At 26.7% G+C, this 20,234-nt stretch overlaps 4 protein-coding genes across 7 annotated transcripts in view; 2 read left to right on the forward strand and 2 right to left on the reverse strand.

The window, feature by feature from the left end:
* Positions 1 to 48: 48 nt before the first annotated feature.
* Positions 49 to 1,853, forward strand: LOC126923347 (uncharacterized). The gene is made up of 4 exons (XM_050736716.1): positions 49 to 201; positions 806 to 910; positions 969 to 1,249; positions 1,346 to 1,853. The coding sequence occupies exons 2-4, from the start codon at positions 811 to 813 to the stop codon at positions 1,640 to 1,642; spliced, it is 678 nt and encodes a 225-aa protein (XP_050592673.1). The 5' UTR covers positions 49 to 201; positions 806 to 810; the 3' UTR covers positions 1,643 to 1,853.
* A 348-nt stretch (positions 1,854 to 2,201) lies between these two features.
* LOC126923331 (1-phosphatidylinositol 4,5-bisphosphate phosphodiesterase gamma-1) lies at positions 2,202 to 10,574 on the reverse strand. 2 transcript variants are annotated; one of them, XM_050736690.1, is made up of 20 exons: positions 10,433 to 10,574; positions 9,410 to 9,605; positions 8,346 to 8,495; positions 8,118 to 8,256; positions 7,880 to 8,042; positions 7,487 to 7,800; positions 7,203 to 7,409; positions 6,712 to 7,132; positions 6,321 to 6,632; positions 6,056 to 6,237; positions 5,808 to 5,985; positions 5,671 to 5,736; positions 5,415 to 5,606; positions 5,118 to 5,339; positions 4,812 to 5,018; positions 4,354 to 4,735; positions 4,144 to 4,283; positions 3,960 to 4,067; positions 3,809 to 3,882; positions 2,202 to 3,721 (listed from the first exon to the last, which is right to left on the reverse strand). In XM_050736690.1, the coding sequence occupies exons 1-19, from the start codon at positions 10,442 to 10,444 to the stop codon at positions 3,862 to 3,864; spliced, it is 3,612 nt and encodes a 1,203-aa protein (XP_050592647.1). In that variant the 5' UTR covers positions 10,445 to 10,574; the 3' UTR covers positions 2,202 to 3,721; positions 3,809 to 3,861. The 2 variants fall into 2 exon arrangements, with proteins under 2 accessions (XP_050592647.1, XP_050592648.1); XM_050736691.1 differs by lacking the exon at positions 10,433 to 10,574 and adding an exon at positions 9,073 to 9,192 and having other exon boundaries at positions 9,410 to 9,557.
* Positions 10,575 to 11,139: 565 nt separating this feature from the next.
* On the reverse strand, positions 11,140 to 13,618 carry LOC126923341 (putative protein tag-52). Its single transcript, XM_050736705.1, has 8 exons — positions 13,134 to 13,618; positions 12,931 to 13,061; positions 12,613 to 12,834; positions 12,360 to 12,546; positions 11,871 to 12,283; positions 11,656 to 11,793; positions 11,417 to 11,581; positions 11,140 to 11,343 (listed from the first exon to the last, which is right to left on the reverse strand). Exons 1-8 carry the CDS (start codon positions 13,228 to 13,230, stop codon positions 11,179 to 11,181), a joined length of 1,518 nt encoding a protein of 505 aa, XP_050592662.1. The 5' UTR covers positions 13,231 to 13,618; the 3' UTR covers positions 11,140 to 11,178.
* Positions 13,619 to 13,645: 27 nt separating this feature from the next.
* The window catches only part of LOC126923334 (membralin-like), a 65,276-nt gene continuing 58,687 nt past the window's right edge, over positions 13,646 to 20,234 (forward strand). The window contains exons 1-8 of one of the 3 annotated variants that reach the window (XM_050736698.1): positions 13,646 to 13,891; positions 14,574 to 14,988; positions 15,052 to 15,287; positions 15,385 to 15,613; positions 15,697 to 15,820; positions 15,939 to 16,173; positions 16,257 to 16,347; positions 19,686 to 19,743. In XM_050736698.1, the coding sequence (XP_050592655.1) occupies positions 14,722 to 14,988; positions 15,052 to 15,287; positions 15,385 to 15,613; positions 15,697 to 15,820; positions 15,939 to 16,173; positions 16,257 to 16,347; positions 19,686 to 19,743 (1,240 nt within the window). In that variant the 5' untranslated portion in view covers positions 13,646 to 13,891; positions 14,574 to 14,721. The remainder of the gene's footprint in view (positions 13,892 to 14,573; positions 14,989 to 15,051; positions 15,288 to 15,384; positions 15,614 to 15,696; positions 15,821 to 15,938; positions 16,174 to 16,256; positions 16,348 to 19,685; positions 19,744 to 20,234) is intronic. The other 2 variants (XM_050736697.1, XM_050736699.1) reach the window with 2 other exon arrangements.

Consider the following 20,234-nt stretch of genomic DNA (forward strand, 5'->3'; position numbering starts at 1 on the left):
GCGTATCATTCGTAAGTAGTCGACGGGGACTAACTGGAATTTTCTATCCCCTTTCTATCACGCATGCGCCCTACCTATCAGCTGACTATGACTGTGTGAAAACTACCAACGAACACGGTTCTTCAACGTTCATTGTTGGAAGAACGTCGAAGCGAGAGTATTCACGTTTCCTTCCTTTGTACAAGAACATTATTTGATCAGGTATGTGAATATAAGCAATTTCAATCTCATTTATTAATGTACAAATATTTATATAGTATAAATAGAAGATAAAATTAATGCAATAACGACAAATTTTTAATTATATGTTATTTCATTATCATTTGATATATAAGATACTGCGCATTTATAAATGTAATGACGAAAATACCGATGTACAGCATTTGATATCTATTGATAATATAAATTTTTCTTTGTATATTATAGGCGCGTGACGTACACGTATTATATGTGCGAATCCACATCATTTATTTTGTATCTTAAGCCATATTCAGTATTCTATTCGTAACTGGGCTATCGTACATCTTTATTGTCGCTTTTCAGTTATTAATTTCGTATATTCTTATAAGTGTGAAATTAGTTACACATACTATTTAAAATTTAACGTCGTTATTATTAATCACGCATTTGTAATGTACTTTGAAGTTATTAAAATTATTAAGATTGTAATTCCTTAATAAACTGATATTAGAAATAAAAATGGATTTTAACAATTTTAGATAAATTAAAATAATATTAGATACTTGATTCCTTATATTTAAATAGCACAAATATTCAAAATTTTATTTATTATTTAAAATTGCAGAAAACATGTTGTTCTTTGGAATATTATCCATTCTTCTGGCAGTTGCTGCTGCTGAAGATACATGCTATGATGATTCACTAGCAGTATGTGACCCAATACCAAAAGGTGATACAGAAATATTTAATATTTTATTATATAAATATATTAATATTTAAATTTTTAGATGGAAAATCAATGTTAAACTGTAATGCAAAATATGGACATATTGAAAGACATCCTCTGATTGATCTTCAATCATATGCAAATGCTAATGTTAGAGTCAGCTTCGAATTTCTGCTAATGTCTAGTTATTTTGGAAATTATGAAGATCAACGTCATGGATTTAAGAAATTATATCGTAAATTTTCTGATGAATTGTGGGAGGATGCAATTAACATAATCAAATATGTTACCAAACGAGGTGACACAATGGACTTCAATCAACCACCACACTTGACGGAACCTGTATGTTGATTGTTGCACTTTATAATTCATATATTGTGTAACATAAAAAGAGACAAAGATGTCAAAATTTGTTAATGTTTTATATCTTTTTTTTAGACTTACGAACGAAAAGTAACATATGAATTGAATGAACTTCACAGTTTAGCCAAAGCACTTGACAGACAAAAGGAGCTTGCAAATAAAGCCTTGAATATACATCATGACATTACAAAGAATGATAAGATAAACGATGCTGGTGTTGCTCATTATGTTGAAGAGAGATTCATAGAACCACAGGCAGATCGTGTTCGAGATTTAGCCGGCTATATAAATGATTTGAAGAATTTATTAACTGGAAATGATCATTCTGTAGCTCTATTTTTGTTTGATGAATATCTTAAGAATAGCTTGTAACTTGTTTACAACTGAAGTTAAAAAAACATAAATCAGAATTTTATATCTACTATATTTTAAAAATTCCCTATATGAATAAGTTATGAATAAGTTATCCATAACAAAATATTTTACATTTTTCAGTTATGCAGAATTCTACATTTAGAATTAATAAATATATATGGTGTTATTTTTTGACACATTTCATCTAATAAAGTGTTTACTTCATAAATCGTTTCTTTTAATTTCTACATTAATTATTTTTTACATATATTAGGCAATAACAGGGAGAAACTTTATGAAAGAAACTCATAGTTAAAAGATTATGTTAAGACTATATAACTATATGTAATTAAGACTACATGGCTATATATAAAATAGACTATAGTTAAGAAATGAATTTCATTAATATATAGAAATAAGGAAGAATGTAATTTTCTTTTTCAGCATTAATGCATTTAATATATATGAAAAATAGTTCTACAGTTAGTACTTAAAGTTACTAAAATTAAATTTGATTTCATATTAAGGAAATTCTATATTTCATTTTCTTTTTTGTAAAAGATATGTATAAGATGTATAATAATGAACAAATAATAACATATATTTTATTCTTCATTTTTATGAATTTGTTGTGTACATAGTATTTAATTATACCGAATATACATATGTATATATTTTTAATATGTATGTGGTATTGGAATAATTTATCATTTTAATCATATATGTGATTTTAGGAAGCTGATTTAATCAATAGAGTTATTGTTATTATATATTTAAATTAACTATTACAAAATGAAGACATATTAGTGAAATATTATTATAATTATAACATATTATAAAAACAAGAAGTTATACAAAAAATTATTTTTTTTTTAAATTAAATTTCTATTAAAATTACTAAATAATAGTATATTATTTAATTATAATGTAAAACAAAAAGTCATGAAGTATACAAATAATGCGCTTAACCTTTTTGCTACCACACATCACAAATATGTAAAAATATATGTTATATTATGTAACATGTTGAAAATTTGAAACTTGGGCTGTGAATAACAACTTTTTCCTTAAACGGCGGTAGCGAAAAGGTTAATATACTATATAAAATTATATCAAAAACTTCCATTACTATTTCCTTGTTTCTAACAAGTAATTTATAGTAATATTATTTTTAAATATAAAAGTTTGTATCAATAGGAACGATGATAAAAAAATGTTATGAATATAAAATATGTAACATATAAATGAGATATAATATTCTTATTGCAATATTTCTTAATAAGTGTGTAAGTTTAATTAATTGTTTCTAGAGTTATTTTTCTTCTGGTTTCCAATACTATTACTGAATACGTAACTTCATGATACATTACTTCAATAAGTACATTTATATCTCATTTTATATAGCCCAAAGTTTATGATTTTACATGAAAGGCAATACATATGTATGTATATCATTTAGTAATGAGCCTCTCATCATTTAGTTTTTTTATATACTACATTACTAAATTAAAATTATATAGCATTGAAACAATAAATAAATAGTATTAATATGAAAATACCATTCTAATTAAAAGAATTAGAAGCGTATTGTACATATTGATTCAGTCTAAAATATATCATAGCTGAAGGCTTCGTTATTCGTATCTACTCTTTTTGTCTGAATGAAAGAAGTGATATATAATACAACTTGAAGATGTATCTTAATATGTCAGTGCCTGATTTGTTACTCTTTACATAAAAAGTATAAAGATAGTCTATACTAAATCACAATGATCTTTTTACATATAATAAAGATTATTTTTGAATCTCATCTTATTAATATGTCACGTTTTTAAAGATATTGCGTTTTCTCATATTCGACTGTGTTTAATATCTATTACTTTTTCAATACTGTAATAGCTACTTTGTTTATATCATACATAGCAAATAACGTCTTTAAATTATCTATGTAATTGGTTACAAAAAGAAAAGTATATTCCTTCATAATCATTGATTTCAATCCTTGTAGATAACCAGTCTGTTTTATAATAATATTTCAGTTAATTTCAGATTTTGATTAAAGTATTTCATGTAATAGTATTTATGTTAAATAATAATCTGAAATGATAGAATTCGTATTATATAATGCTATATACGTAAATGTAAGAACTACTTTATGAAGAAATGTAAATTTTGAACATTTACCTTTTTTCATCTCTGGTATCAAACACCTTAAAGTCTGTAATTTATTATTGGTTTCACAAACTATGTGAATGTGTCTACAATAATTATTTGTAATATAGAAATATATTTAACAAGGTAATAGAAATAAATAATAATAAAATTTTATACTTACGGCTGAAGATGTAATTCGAAGATGTATCAATAATGATGCGAGTTCAAGATCTTCACTATAATTATTTTTTAGTGGGATGCTTCTATATCCTGGTCGTAAACATCGGACCTAAATATAGAAGTGTATTAAAAAATAGTAAAATATTTATTTAGTAATCTAAAAATTGTAGATATTTTATACATACAGAATAAGTGGCTTGTCCAATAAAATTACTATCACCGAACATATCTTCATCCTGCACAATGAATCGTATGAAGGCAAAGTTTGGATTAAAAACTTCGAACTCGCATGATTCATTCCACGTGGGGTTAAATCCATTATCAGCTATAATATTAATTTTACCACTGTCTATGTATCGAAATATTTAATCATAATATCACATTTTCATACTTACGTATTGTTCTTGTTGTTAATTTTATACCAGAATCAAAATCAGCTCCTATAATTTCAATTTCAATGAAAGGGCTAGCTATACCTCTTCCTGATCTAATTAAATGTCTTGCACCAATAACTTTTAAAGAAAACTTAAGTGATTCTATTCCATGTAAACAGTTTTTATCATACGGATTAAAATCATCTCTAAACATGAATTCCGGTTTTAAAATATAACCACAACTGCCGTTTTCTTTAAATTTTGCTTGATTAAGCTGCATTGATTTATCGCCAGTTTGATAATTCAGTGCTACCATCTGACAACCAGTATTCCACATTGGCACAGGATTATAATTTGATGAATCGATACGTTGTCCTTTTGGATATACTCTGCTAAATTGAATCTGCAAAATTGTAATTGTAAACATTCTTGTCTTCTAACTAGAAAATTAAGTCTATTGTAATTTTATATTGCTTCACCTGATGATATTTTATAAAAAACTTGTTTTCTTGCTGACACATAAGTTTCTCAGCTTTTGTCTCAGGGAAGCTACTCATTTCATTAAATACAAAACCTTTTGATTTTATTCTGTCTAAATTAAATGCAACGGATCTACAATAAACTATTAGATTAGACATTTCTTTAGCTATTCTCCATGCACGTTCCATTTCTTTGTGTTGATTTTCCTAAAAAAAAAATTAGAATGCATTTAACAGTGTAATTGGTTATTTAAATTGAAATCTTATTAGGTAATGTTTTAAAAACAAGGAAACTTATGTATTTACTCTAACACTGGCATTTTGAGCAGTTTCTTTAATACTGGACATCCATTCTAGTGCTGTATCTTTTGATGAAGTTGCTACTTCAAATACTGAACACATACTTGGATTTTGTATTCTTAGTATCCATTCTAATCCAGATCGACCCCCTACTCTTAATTCAACTACAGCACCCATAATGTCTAATGAGCCTTTTTGTAGGCTACCAAACATCATAGAATCTGCTGACTGAAAGCAAAAATAAGATAACTTATAACTATATTTAATGATAATATTTGAGATCATGATCTGTGAATTACTTACATCTCCTTGGCTTTCTTGCGGTTTTATTTCTTCCACGTAACTAGCGGGAAACCAATGTTGCTTTTTACCGCCGTAGTCTCCTCGCCACCAACCACCACTTTGTCGATGTACATTTGTTATTATAGCGTGTTTTACTAATGTTAATTCATCATCCCTCCTTGCTTTATAATCATATATAGCTTTTACAGTCACCTTTAAAGTAAATTAAATGTCTCATATATTTCATATATGTTATTCTTTTATTATTATAACTTACTTTTGACGTAAAACTAGTAGGGTCCATATAACCAGGAATGCCATAAACAGATCCATCATCTATATCCTGAATATAATGAAGTAATTCAATAAGATCAGAAAGTATAACTTAATAAATAAAAATGTAAAATACGCTACCAATTCCATCTTTCTAATAACATCTTGATTTACAGGATGGCTTAATTTAATTTTTTTATATAACGGGTGCCTTTCATAATAATTAACTAATTCAACCAAACTTTCAAATTGTACAGTGCCAATAGTATATAAACGTCCTTCTAGTTTAATCCTGCAATGCTTAATTTTTTTCTCTGCTCTGTAACATAGTAAAAGTAGATTTAAAAAATATTATTTTAAATAACAATTAATACTTTCAAAAATTTTACCTAAAAGATATAGCATAAGAATTGCTTTCTTTTTCACTTGGTCTCACTAAAAATGCACCATCTGTAGGAATTCGTTTTAACATTTCTTCGGCTATAGTTCGAGTACATTCAGCATGCCACCATTCTTTTTCTTCGTGTTTGTTTGGTTGTGGAACAGGTTCTTGAAGCGTGATTAAAAATTCCTATTTATTTCATCATAAAGTTGTTAATTAATGGAACCATGATATCAGATTTAATTATAATTTTTAATTTTGTTTATTCTTACTTGACTTCTTAATGGATGATTGCGATAATGTGTAATTAAACTATATAAACTATCAAAGCAATTTGTATCAATCAGATAATATTGTGTTTGACCCATTTCTTGTTTCAGTTTAATACGGCAATGATTTACTTTTCCTTTGCGCCAAAATGAAAGGCAGTAATCGCCCACAAATGTAACACACTGTCTAACTAAAAATGTGCCATCACCGAGGTGCGAATAACGTCGTAGTAATTCTTCTGCTTCTTCTCTTCCTCTTGCTAATTTACCGTGAAACCATTTTTCTCCAAAATGTAATTCATCGTTCGGTACTCCCTGTATTATAATCGATTATAAATATAATACAATAAAATTCCAAAATTTCATTCAGAACGTTTTTACTGTGCATACATACATCAGTCGGTCGTCGAACTACAGTTTCTTCATCATCATCGTGTTCAGTTTCTTGGGTTCTAGAAAATGTATCTGTGTAGAATAGTTTCTGTTGTGTTAATACAAAAAAATGTGGATTCCATTCTCTGTCAACGGGATCTTCAAGATAAAGAATGCCATTTTTAACTGTATTTCGAAGATCCATTTCTTGCCTACTTTCATCATTTCGAATTAGAAATGATGTTTCATCTACGCCATCAGGTAGTTTTTTATGTTTCAATATAATTTTTCTTCTCAGTGCATGCGGTGATGGTAAAGAAGTTTCATTTTTATCTACAGGTTGAACTAATAACATATCGCCAAATACATCTTGCATTGTAATTGCCATTTTACGTTGCTGTGGTAAAGTACAATTATCCTCAATGGATAAAATGACAGGATAACTGTGCAAGAAGTATATTTATATTTTAACCTTTAAGATAAGAAATTAAACAGATATATAGTTATACTTACTCAGAGGTAGCAAAAGCGTGCTCTTTGATGGTTTTAATAACATCTAAAAATTTAATCTTTGTAGTGAGTGTGTGGCCATGAAAAATAAAGGGCATTCCATCTGGCCCGTCCCAACAATCAAGTTCTATACATCTACATCCAGCTCTTAATGCACGAACATAAGCTTGACAACTACTTTCACTGCTAATTTGATCTCCCATTAAGTATCTGTAAGAATATTTTATGCAAATGGACTATTTATTTTTATAATACTTATTCCTCTACAAAAGAAAAATCATACTTACGTATTATGTGATGATGCTATCCAATAATGTGCAAGAGGTTTAGTCATATCTTGATAAATTCGCGAATATTTTGAATCCCATATGGAATTTTGTTTCGAAAACAGGAAATCGATAAACTCCGAGAACGTAAAGTGCGGTTCCTGTACATCCCTTTGAGGATCTTGTAAATAATCTCTAATGAAACATGATACTTCAACCTCATTATTTCCTAAAGGATCTTGTTGTTCAGTTATTAAAAAATTTTGGAACTCTTGTACTGTAACAATTTGTCCCGTTTTAGAATAATTAAGTAATTTACTCCAATCTGTAAGATTCTACAAAAATACAAAAATAGTAGATGACACAACATATATAGATATTAAAAATATGTATTAATAAATAAAAAAAACTTACACTTTGATCAAAGATGAGTTTATGATAAAGTGCAACAAAATCATCAAAGCCAAGTTCATTTCTGTTTCTTGTATCTATTTCTTGAAAAAGTTCCCTAAGTTTATTCGTTGCTGTTTTACAATTAACTCTAGGTAAAAATGCTTTTATATCTTTTAAAGTAACTCTATAAAATATGAAATATCAAATTAAATAATCTTAAAAATAACTTAAATTAATAAATAAAAATATAATTTTTTACGTTTCCCTTGAATTTTCCATTGCATAAAATTCTTTTCTTAGCCATCTTTCAACTTGTAAAGGATAAGGAGCTTTTATAGTATCTTGAACCAACCGACGTAATCCTTTTACCCAAAGTTCACATTCTTTTTCACTAAGAGCTGAAATGAATATATAAAAACAGTCACTTGTAAAATTATAGCTTAAATGATATTTATGTAAGAAATAAAAACTTAAAAATAAATTTTACCAGAAATTGAAAGAGTTTTAAGGCGAAATTCAGAACCATAATATACAACAAAACATCTAAGATTTTCTATCCTTTTTGCATCTTCTGGCCACTTCTCAAAATCTTTAGAATGCTTCCCTACTTTAATTTCTTTGATTTCTCTTATTTCGACTAAAATCAAATGACAAAATGTTATTTAATGCATTTAGTAGTGTATGTAATATGTCTAATACAAAAATAGAATACAGTATAATATATGTCAACTACATACATATATATATGTATATATATTATATTGCGAGTACATATATATATAATATTGTATGTTAATATAATGTGCAAAAATATGCTTTTAAACATTAAGCATTTGAAGAAATAAAAGCAGCTTTAGAAAGTATTTGTATTTTTTCAATTATTGTGTTACATATGCATGTTTTGCTGTAATATATGCAAACAGTGCATAATAATTATTATAAAAGCTTTGAGTTTAATCAAATACCCATGCTATCCCATGGGGCTGATTCAATATATCAACAGTATCCATGGGCAGATTTGTTTGTAGACCAAAAATGAAGGAAATGTCCACCAAGATATGCATATATATTTGTATATTTAATTCAATATCAAAATGGATAACCAGGCCAGAAAAAAATGGTTTAATTTAATATGAGATATAAAACATGTACATAAAAGCTTATGAGATGCAAGTCATTAACTGATTTAGATTGTATCTTTGTCATAAACTCACCCATAAACATTATTCACAAGGACCTTTCCTTCAGGTTTTTGACCTATAAATAGTATCTTCAGATAATATTTTGCCCATTTTTGCTGTAGATATATCTTCATAACCATGCAAAATGTGTGCCTAAAATGTTAGGTGAAAATTTATTTCAATTGTACATTGTTGTAGGATAACTATTTCTTTGATGTATAAAATTACACATTTGTTAGTCCTCTTATACATTTTCAATCAATCAATTTTTATTTTTATTAGTAAATTAGTAACATTTCTTTTGAATTACAAAATAACGTTGTTCCTATAAATTATTTACTAATATCTTCAAAAGCTAAAGTATTTTTACCTGAACCATCAAATGGTCTAAATGTTGCACTCCGTGACCATACAATTTGTCTAGTTTCTCTTCTTATCATAAGAGTTTTCTTTTCTGGTCTTTTTCTTGAAAAAAATTTTGTTACTACAGTTCCCCTTTCAAGTTGACTAATGATTTGTTCCATTTCAGGTATTATACCATTCATGTTTAAAATATTATAGGTTTGCTATAATAAATCATACATATTTCATATAACTAGATTCTATGCATGGTTTATAAAATTAAAAAATTTGATGAAATAATAGCTTAAAATAAAAGAATTAAGAGGAAAAAATTTTTAAAAAGTTCTATTACAGTTTTCCCATTTAAATTTACATATAATTATTTTAAAAAGGTTCTGGATCGTAATCTATATTACTTTTATATAATAAAGAAACTAAATTAACATAGTTTTTGTTATACTTTAAATTAATGTAAATATTATATATTAATCCACAGATATGTACATCAAAGTATACTCAATTGCAATTACTACTTATGTAAAAAATGATAGTGTATAAATTCTTTAATTTTTTGGCTCCATCAAAGAATATAGAAGCATCTGCGATATACATATATATGAATATACGTACAATTTTTAAGTAACTTTTATGATAATATATTATAATGTTACATGTAACATATGTTTAAAATATGTAAAACTTTATTTTGGACATTAGTTTTATTTTATACAGTTAATTTATTATTATTAAATCCTATTTATAAATATGAAATTAAGAACTTTCTTGTAGTTATTTTAATATACGTGTATATTGATAATATTACTTGTTTTAGTAAATGCTTTTCACCACATGTATATATAAATATATACATATGTATACTTTGGTTAAAAGGAAAAGAAACCTTTTTAATGTTTTATTTATATTTTCTTTAAACATACTATTCCTTAATTGCGTTTAAACCAGATAATTATACGTAGTTTTAAAGGAATACTTTTCTTATTGTATTATTATATAGATTTCATTTATTAAACGCGACATAAACATAACCTACCACAAAATTCATTTAAGTTTCGTATATACCCTAACAAATAAATTTAAAGACAAGAAGTATTGTTTAAACATATTAAAGTGATAGATAATAAAATATAACATTTAAAAATATTGCTTTCTCTGTTTTTAATAGTATAACATAAAATGTGTAGTACTTATTTTATATTACTCATTACTTGTCTTTTTTATAAATTTCTATTATCTTTTTTATCTTATGTTACATTCTTAAAAATTTATCCTACCTGGATTCGAAACGATATTTTGTTAATTATATGATAAAAAATTCTCTTATCATTTGTAGGTATCAGAGTGTCTTCGTTTAGTTCAGCCAGATTTAGTCCTATCTAGGGATTTCTGTATCTTATTTATGTTTACACAAGATTATATTTATATGATGATAATACCTACTGTATGTTTTTATATAATAATCATGAATAGAAAGAATATATTTGCTGCATCTGTATTTTAAATTAGTAATTTTTGTTCTATAAGATATGTTATTTTATTTTTGTATATAAATATCTAGTTATTTAATTCTTTTATATTTGTTGCTTTTAGAGTACGAATGACCGTGTTTAGAATAGTTCAAATATACGTACATATGTATATGTATATAAACTACATTGAATTTTATTAGTAGTATAGACGTTTAAATAATTCATGAGGAAAGTTGAGGGGAAAATATCGGGATTTTAAAAGATCATCTCGTTATTTCGTTAATTTTATTAATAATTTCATGAAACTGCATTACCTAAACCAAAAGAATTCCTTTAAAGATGAACCAAGAGATGCAAAGAATGCACTGATGGATTTGAGTGTTGATGATTCTTGCTTAAAATTTGCAAACTTATTAGGAGATAAACATGGTGTACTGCATTCTCTAAAATGTACATTTTCTTTATCTGTAATTTTCTGCAAAGAAATTGTATATAAATTATGGAGTATCAACATTTTTATATTTATAAAACATTATATCAAAACTTACACAATTGATGTTTTGTTCACAAGACTTAATATATTTAGAATCATCGTTATTTTTAAATCTTTTAAATCTTTTTAGAAGTACCAAATAGCTATTATTTGATTGTATATCTGCATCTGTTTCATTATCTTTTTTCAAATATGTAATTTTTGATGCATCTAGATTAATCTGTTAATTTAATATACTTTTAAAATTTATTAGAGTAAAGAAATGTTAAAATTGACAAAGAGTATCATACACACCTCCGTTTCTTTGTATGATCTCTTTCTTTTACCAGCGACTATTGGTATATTTTCAGATGGAAATGAATTAAGATTGTTATGCCTTAATGGTTTTCTTGAACTGCTATCCTTTCTTAATGTTTGTCTACATTCTGCATACTAAAATAAGAAGATAATATAAATCAGTTATTAAATTTAATATTTAAGTAACAGAAGTTATTATCTTTCAATAATACCTTCTTTATAGAATTTTGTATTGCTTCTATCCATAAATTACTATCATCATTCTCAGAATAAACTAAAAGCGTTTCACTTAAACAAGTAACACAAAACAATCCACCACTCAAAACAGATTCAATTTTACACTTATTCAATGGTAAAACACAACATACAGTCAGTGAATTTTGTGGATCACCTTTGCAATATAATAAAATGTCATTCAAAAGAACAAAATATCTTCTATATGCAGAGCTTCCTCGTCTAGAGACTCTCATTAATGCTCCTTGCTTGATTAATTTTCTACCAGGTTTTATCAAATTAATTGGGTTTACAATACATTTTTGAAGTCTTAGTAATTTTTGTGATTCTTCATATTGTTCAATGAAGGTATTTATATGCCTTGCAGCTTTCTCCACTTCTACTAAACATGCTGTAAAATAATCAATTTATTTAGTATATAATACTTGAAACTGGAATGATATTGTTTTATGCTATCTTGCAATTACCTTGTAAAAGATTATATTCTTTATGCTTGTTAGATGTATGTTGCAAGACTTCTCTCAATAGTAGTTTGTATCTAGGTACCCTTTGTATTGGAGTAATTAATAGTGAAGGTAATTTTCTACCAACTTCTGGTCTTGTTTCTTGCTTACTAATAAAATCTTTAAATTCAGTATCATTTTCTTGTTTAATCTAAAACAAGAAATTTTTCTATATAGCAGTAATTTTTAACTAGTCAACTAATGTAATAACAAATACCTGCAGTAGTGATAAAATTTGTTCATAATCATAAGCATAAACAGAATACAATTTAAAAAATGGAGCAAGTTTGTGAAATGCGCCTGCAATATTTCTTGGATCTTGTTTTAGTTCTTTTATTAATTCTCCACTAACATTATATAAAGTCTTTATGTTTTCAGACAATGTTGAAAGTAAACTATGATGTAATAACTTTCTTTCTATTATGGGTTGTATAAAATACTGAAAAAAGTACATATATACTTATTATACATATATATGTTTTATTTTATCATTGATATTTGTTATCAAATATCTGTAAATATATGTGAATAATACCTCCATTAAAATTTCTAATTGCCTTAAATATGTAGCTTCTGTTGTTAAAATTTCCTGTATAGCTTGAAACTTTAAATCTTTTTCTTTCTCTTCATATTGCTTTTGATTATGTTCATTTAGACTGTTGAGAACTGAAAATACAAACATTATACATTTCACATTTTACAATTATTTGATAAAAGCATAAATTATTAATTATATACCTTTCATGCGACTACGCATACTTAAAACATTTCTATCATTAATGATTTTCTTCAATTCAAAACTGAGAGGAGTTTGTGGTGATCTTGGAGAATTCATAATTGTAAATAATGGAGCAACTGATGATATTATTAAATAATAGATTTTATCTTCACTATGTTATACTTTGAATATGTTACTTAAAGATAGTTTATTCGTATGAATTCACATAAAATTATACAGTATATTTTCAATAGTGTCTTGATATTATATTAACTATATGCTCCTTTACAAAGTATTATATTTGTTAAAATATTCAAAACTTTATGCTTCTTTACAATATTTTTTGTTATCTAAACATTTAAATTTAAAATTAACGTATCAATGAATATTATGTTATTGGCTGAGTTCTTTTAGTGATTGATCAACAACAGAGTTTGAATAAAAATTAATAGGGAATAAAACATTGGTAAGTTTTTAAGATTTGCGCTATAATGTTGGTCACATTTCATATTGTAAATTTGGGACTATTATAATACAAGTTGTGGAATATCAAAACATATGATGATGAAGTGACAATTTGACAAAAATTAAATTTGATAATATTTGCAAGCGGTACTATTATAAATTTATTATTATCTGCAGTGACACGCAGGAGAACAATAAAACTTTAGAAATACAACGTTGTAGTACAACGTTCAGCTTAAAGAAGGTACGATATGGCTGATTTGTATCTTAAAAAGTTACGAATTCATGTGCCAGCTGCGAAATGTCACGTCCGGTGAATAACAATTAATTTAGAGAGATATATATGTATTCATAACAAATATAAAATGTATAACGTTGTATATACTTACTTTTGATATGTAATTACTGATGTTTTTTAAATTATTTAATTATATAACAAAATATGTAATTGGTACATTTATTTATTTTCTTAATTAATAAAAATTTATCTGACATCATGTAACTGAAAAGAAATATTGTGCATAAGTGATCCTATTATATTTGTATCATAATCTGAAACGTAAAAATGCGATTGCCAAATAGGTTATGATGCATGCAGAATTTATGCTATAGGTTATATTCCACATTAGTTGTAGTTATTATTAATGACAAATTTAATATGTAAAGTTTATGATATACAAATGTAATATTACTTTCTATATAGTCTCTATGCAGTCTTGTATGCAAGTTGATTGATTATGAAATAAAATGCTAAAGAAATTTTTAAAGGTATATCGTAGATGTATCATACAACTTTAACCATATAGATAAAATAAGTTTTTAACAATGCTGTGTATTATCTATTTTAATTATATATAATTTAATGTTAAAGATGAATATTTCTAGGTGAAAACTTATAAAAACTATGTAAAAGATAAAAATTTTATAAAATATGCAAATTTATGTAGTAGTATATGATAATTTTAATTTAATATTATCATTATTATTTGTTTCAGGATATTTAAGAATTCACTTTGATTTGGAAATGTACATACACGAAATGTATAAGCACTTTTTAAGAGATTTCATACATAGAAGTAGTATGAAACAGAATTATTAGCTATTACATCATCCACTAAATACAAATATTATATAATATTTAAAATGCCACAAGTGGATGGTGCTACAATACCAATAACGAATAATCAGAACGGTGCAGCTGTATATAACAATCATAACACAAGTAGTCCAACTCGACCAGTCTTAAATAATAACAATATGAATACTGCTAGGAATAATAATAATCAAAACCCATTAGTTAATGTAAGGGATAGATTGTTCCATGCAATATTTATTAAAGCAGCATTAACTTATGCCAGAACATTTCCACGGCCTGTCAGAAGATTTATAGAATTTATAGTTTTATTGAAGGTAACTATGATTTAAAAATAATATATTCAAATTTAATAAAAGATTTAAAATTATGTATTTTAGGCTATAGCAGCATTTTTTGTGTTGGCTTACATTCACATAGTATTTTCACGAGCACCAACTAATTGTTTAGAACATATAAGAGATGATTGGCCTCGTGATGGTATATTAAGAGTTGAGATACTTAGAAATGGAGGAGAAGATTATAGCATAGAAAAGAGTTACGCAAAAGAGGAGAAACTGCGACAAGAAAAAGTTGATGACTTAACTAGTGCTTTAGGAATATTAACTAGAGATGGGTAAGGAGAGATAAAATATATAAAAAAAATGAAACTTTCTTATTATATATTATTATAATTATTAATACAGTATTTTATTTTTTTATTTTATCTGTAGATTTATCAATATCGAACCATCTGCTGTTGATGAAGAACGTGATATAAATAATGCATCGAATGAAGAAAATCATGACAGTTTAACATTGTCTGAAAAAGAAATAGTTATTAGAAGTGCCACTGTGCCTGGAAAAACGCAAGATCCAAATTTAAGTATTACTAACACTACAACAAGTCCTTCATTATCTACTAAACTGGAATGGAATGAAATGAACAGAGATACTAAAGAAGTAAATATATTATATAAATATGAAATATATATTATATGCGGGATGTCTTATATTAAATTGTGTTTCGAATGTTAACATTCCAGGTTTTAGATGAGAAGATACTATTAACAAATACAGAAAATAATACTATAGGACAGGATACAAATAAATCTAATAAAGAAGATGTTATTCAATCTTTAAAAGATCCAAATTCTGAAGTTAGAGCAGGTATAGTTATGCCATAATTCTTAAAAAATTTGGGAACAAAAATAATAATAATTTGATGACTTTAATGATCGTATAATTATTTTTTAAATATTTTATTAACAAATTGTTCTCTTTTCAGGAGATGGTTATATCGTAGAATATTCATTAGAATATGGCTTCTTGAGATTATCACCTGTAGCACGGCAAAGATTAAACATTCCTGTAAAAATCGTTACTTTGGATCCTGTTAATGACAAATGCTTTGGCGATGATTTCTCAAGATTAATACTTGATGAACTCTTAGGATACGATGACTTACTGATGGCGAGTATTAAGACATTGGCAGAGCATGAAGATAATCAAGGTTTTTTACGGTAAATAAATTTAAATTTATTTCTTTTTGTTTATATTATTTAATGTTAGTACTGTAACATTATATATTAATTTTGTTATGTAGAAACGTGGTGACCGGAGAACATTATCGATTTGTAAACATGTGGATGGCTAGAACTACGTATCTTGCTGCATTTTTTATCATGTTAGTTTTTGTAAGTATATTTTGTTTTTAGTAATAATCGCATGCAATGCTAAATATCTCATTCGTTGTTTGTAATTTACAATTATACGAACGATCAAAAATAGAATTTAAATTTCTTTTTTTTTTTTTTGATATGAGATTGAATATTTGATATTATACGTAAAACAAAGTAAACCTTTTATCAGTTTATGTATTAAGATACCTGATTTATTGATTTATAAATTTATTCATTTTTTAAAGTTACATTTTTCCCTGCAATTTCTGTGTTAAAAAAATGAAGCTATTTATATTACGATTTGCACGTTTCGGTGTTATAATATCGCATTACGATATGATAATCATAGCTCCAGAATGTTCTGGAAGTGTAAATTGGATTTAGTTTCATGTGCTACGTGTTTTCGATCCGGATATATTCCTCTCCGTCAAGGGGTTGATATCACACGTATCCACACGACAACCCAGTACGTGTAAAAGGATATGGCAATCAATTTAAAGTAACCACGCACTGAGGTAACCCGCGTATAACTCTCCAACCACCTGTACCCTTACATTCTGTGATCCCCTTGGAATTGAACCGTCGGGTATAAATCAACGTTATTAGAGGTATCATATTCGTTACAGAGACCCCCAAGTTGGCAATTTTGTATCAAATTGTTCTCAAATACGTTTTGCTGCAACCAGTAAGAGACGATTGTTAAGAATCTTGGAATTTAAATTACTAATGACGGCTACTTTCATTAATTGCTGTTTTAGTTGCGATCGATATAGAACAAAAATATTAGTTTTGTAGTTAAATTTTTCTTTTTTTAAATGAATATCATCTTCGACAGTTTTTGTTAATAGATAATTTATATTTTGTAATTTAATAAGTAATTTACGTCAATATTTATCGAATACTGCATTCCAATATAAACAGCACGCATGTCTGATGGGTTGTGAAATTTCGGGGTATTCCCCGGGTGTTAGGAAGTGATTGGATCATATACGGACCAACGAATAGCTCCACTCGTGTTTAATGGGTTTACGGCGAGCGAACAAATGAGTAATATTGCATACTACTAACCATGATTCAAATGCAATGCATTGTGCGGTAGTCTACATCTAGTTCATACCTAGCTATTCACGATGGATATAGTGAAAAGCCAATTATTCTATGCATGAATAATTTGAGTAGAAGAAATGTTCAAATAGAAAATTTGCAAGATTTGTTATTCATTAAGGTGACTTATTCATTCCAGTGAATTATATATGTATGTACATATATGTACATATATTAGTTGAACATAGTATCAGATCTTTTTCTTCAATTTCTTGTATTTAATTTTATCATTGCTAGTATAGTATAAATTTTAATATTAAATATTGCTTTGCAATGATTTCAAATTTATGTAAATTCCTATAATTGGAAGCAGTGATTACAGTGCTATAATTCGGTATCGTTAAAGTTACAAACAAAAAATATTTATATACAAAAAATGATTTATCTTATGCGTGTTTTATCGTGTATAATAACAATTTAGTGAAAACAATTTAACTCAAATAGAATTTATTAAAAAAGTCTACATGAAATGTGGTGTCCTTTTCTTCATAAGATTCATTGTAATACATATTTCACATAAAGTATTGAAAATATTTGAATGCAGTTTGTGGTTGAGATGGGAGATAAATGAATCTCGTGCCATAACACGTGAATGTTACTTCAGTGCTTGGGGTACTCTACCTGGGATCACCCTCGGTCAACCCACCGTAAAGTCACGTGTACGAAACTGTCGTCATCTATGTATTACTCAGTTTTCCTCTGTCATATGCACATGACATTGTTTATATACCCTGCGTTTTAGTACGATATACACTTTGAAACAATATTCTCCTCTTTTTTTAAATTGACAATGCACTTCTTTTTTGTTGTGTAAGACTATATTCATTTCTTCGATCAAATTAGACAAAATGTGTTTTGCTTTCATATTTTTATTGATTTAATTTATGCCATTGAGGTTATTATATAAATTATATGAAATTAAATTTTGATAAATTTTGATAAAGATAAATTTTGTGAAAGTATATTAAAAAGACATCAATAATAATATTTGGACATATTAATACATAAAAAGTTTTAATTTTAATTTTTAAAATTTCCATAAGAATTATAAAAGATAAATACAATTCAAATAACAAAAAGGTGTAAAGGTGTACTTAAATAAAGTATTGCTGTGCACAATTGAATATCTAAAAAAAGGATATATCTGAAATGTTGAGTTGTATGATAAATTATTTAGGTGAGCAATAAAATGTTATTTAATGTCAAGATTTTTAATGTTGAATAGGATTGTTATTAAACATTTACTTTCATTATTATAATAGTGGTGATATAGTCCTTTGATTTTGCTAGTCATAGAACCAATATATGTAATTTCAAAGTTAATACTTATATACTACTAAGCGTTAATGTGATGATTTGGTTGATTGTTCGTATATCGTTACTTATAAATTATTGGGAGCGTTATTTTATACAAATAAAAAGTATTATGAATTATTTTTTTTAATGAACGCAAATATTTGTTTTCATGTGATATACAGTAGGTGTCTTCTAAAATATGCATATACACTGAAGTAGGTATTGTAATGAATATTGTTCTAGATTCTAAGCTAGAACATGAAAAATTTACAAAAATCTACAATCCGCATCTTGTAATTGGTTATTATGTTGATCATTCTACAAAGTAGTAGTCTTTTCATTCCGAAATGAGAAGTGTTAGGCATATTCTAAAAAAATATTTTTCACATTCCAATCGAATTCATACATTGATCTTAGGTTAGATGGAATTTTTGTCTCTTTTGTATCAGTATCTCGTAAATAGCACTGACGCATCTGCAAAGTACTATTAAACGTTTTTGTTACCAAGGTTGCTCATAGTAAATAGTGAATTATCTCGGGGTGTCAGGTGCTAGTTCAATCTGAACCATTCGCAATTCAATTGCACTATTCGCTCTCAACCTGGTAACCGAGTGCGACCGTTCGGCTTGCAATTTGCTTCGTATCCTATCTTTATTGCAATCCTCTTTCACGGAATAATAAATACTTTTACCGCTTTGATACATATTACTTGATATATAAGAAAAATAGAAAAAGGAAAGATTTATTACTAAGATTATTGCTTTCTTTTTTATTAAAATTATTCGTTCATTACGATTAATCTTATTTAGATTCGAAATTGGAAGAAATAATAACTTTCTTTTGTATGACTATCCGTCCAGATCTCATTCTTTAAATTATAACATGGGGACATTAAATTTATTTTTTTGCGGTTTATTACATTTTATTTACAGTAACGTATTTGGTTATTTCAGACTATCTCCATTTCGATGTTACTGCGATACTCGCATCATCAGATCTTTGTCTTCATTGGTAAGTGATTTGATAATTAAATCAAGAATTTCATTCGTTGTGCTTGCTTTCGTGGTATCATGAATATCGACTACTTCTCTTTATCGCATCTTTAGCTGTTTTGTTTTATGTATGTGATTTGACGATTTAATATTTTCTTTTTGCTAAATTATATTATAAATGATTATACATAAATTTAATAATAATAGATATATACATAATAGATAATAGTAAATATATACATAAATTTACGATTCGCAATCAACAGATTTTGCGTTCTCAAGAATTGATTTCACTCATTTCAGTTTGAAAGAATATTAAATGGCGTTGTTTTTTTTTATTCCATACAAGTGTAAGGAGTAAAATACGCACGGAAGAGATAATTTTAATTCGCTAAGAAATATATTTTATACGGAATTATTGATTTTTTCTTCGATAATTAATCTCTAATTTAATCTCCGATACCAAGAGGTAAATGCCCTCTATGTCTGATAACTCCACGTGACAGAATT

The sequence above is a fragment of the Bombus affinis genome, chromosome 13, assembly GCF_024516045.1.
Source record: "Bombus affinis isolate iyBomAffi1 chromosome 13, iyBomAffi1.2, whole genome shotgun sequence".
Classification (NCBI taxonomy): Eukaryota; Metazoa; Arthropoda; class Insecta; order Hymenoptera; family Apidae; genus Bombus; species Bombus affinis.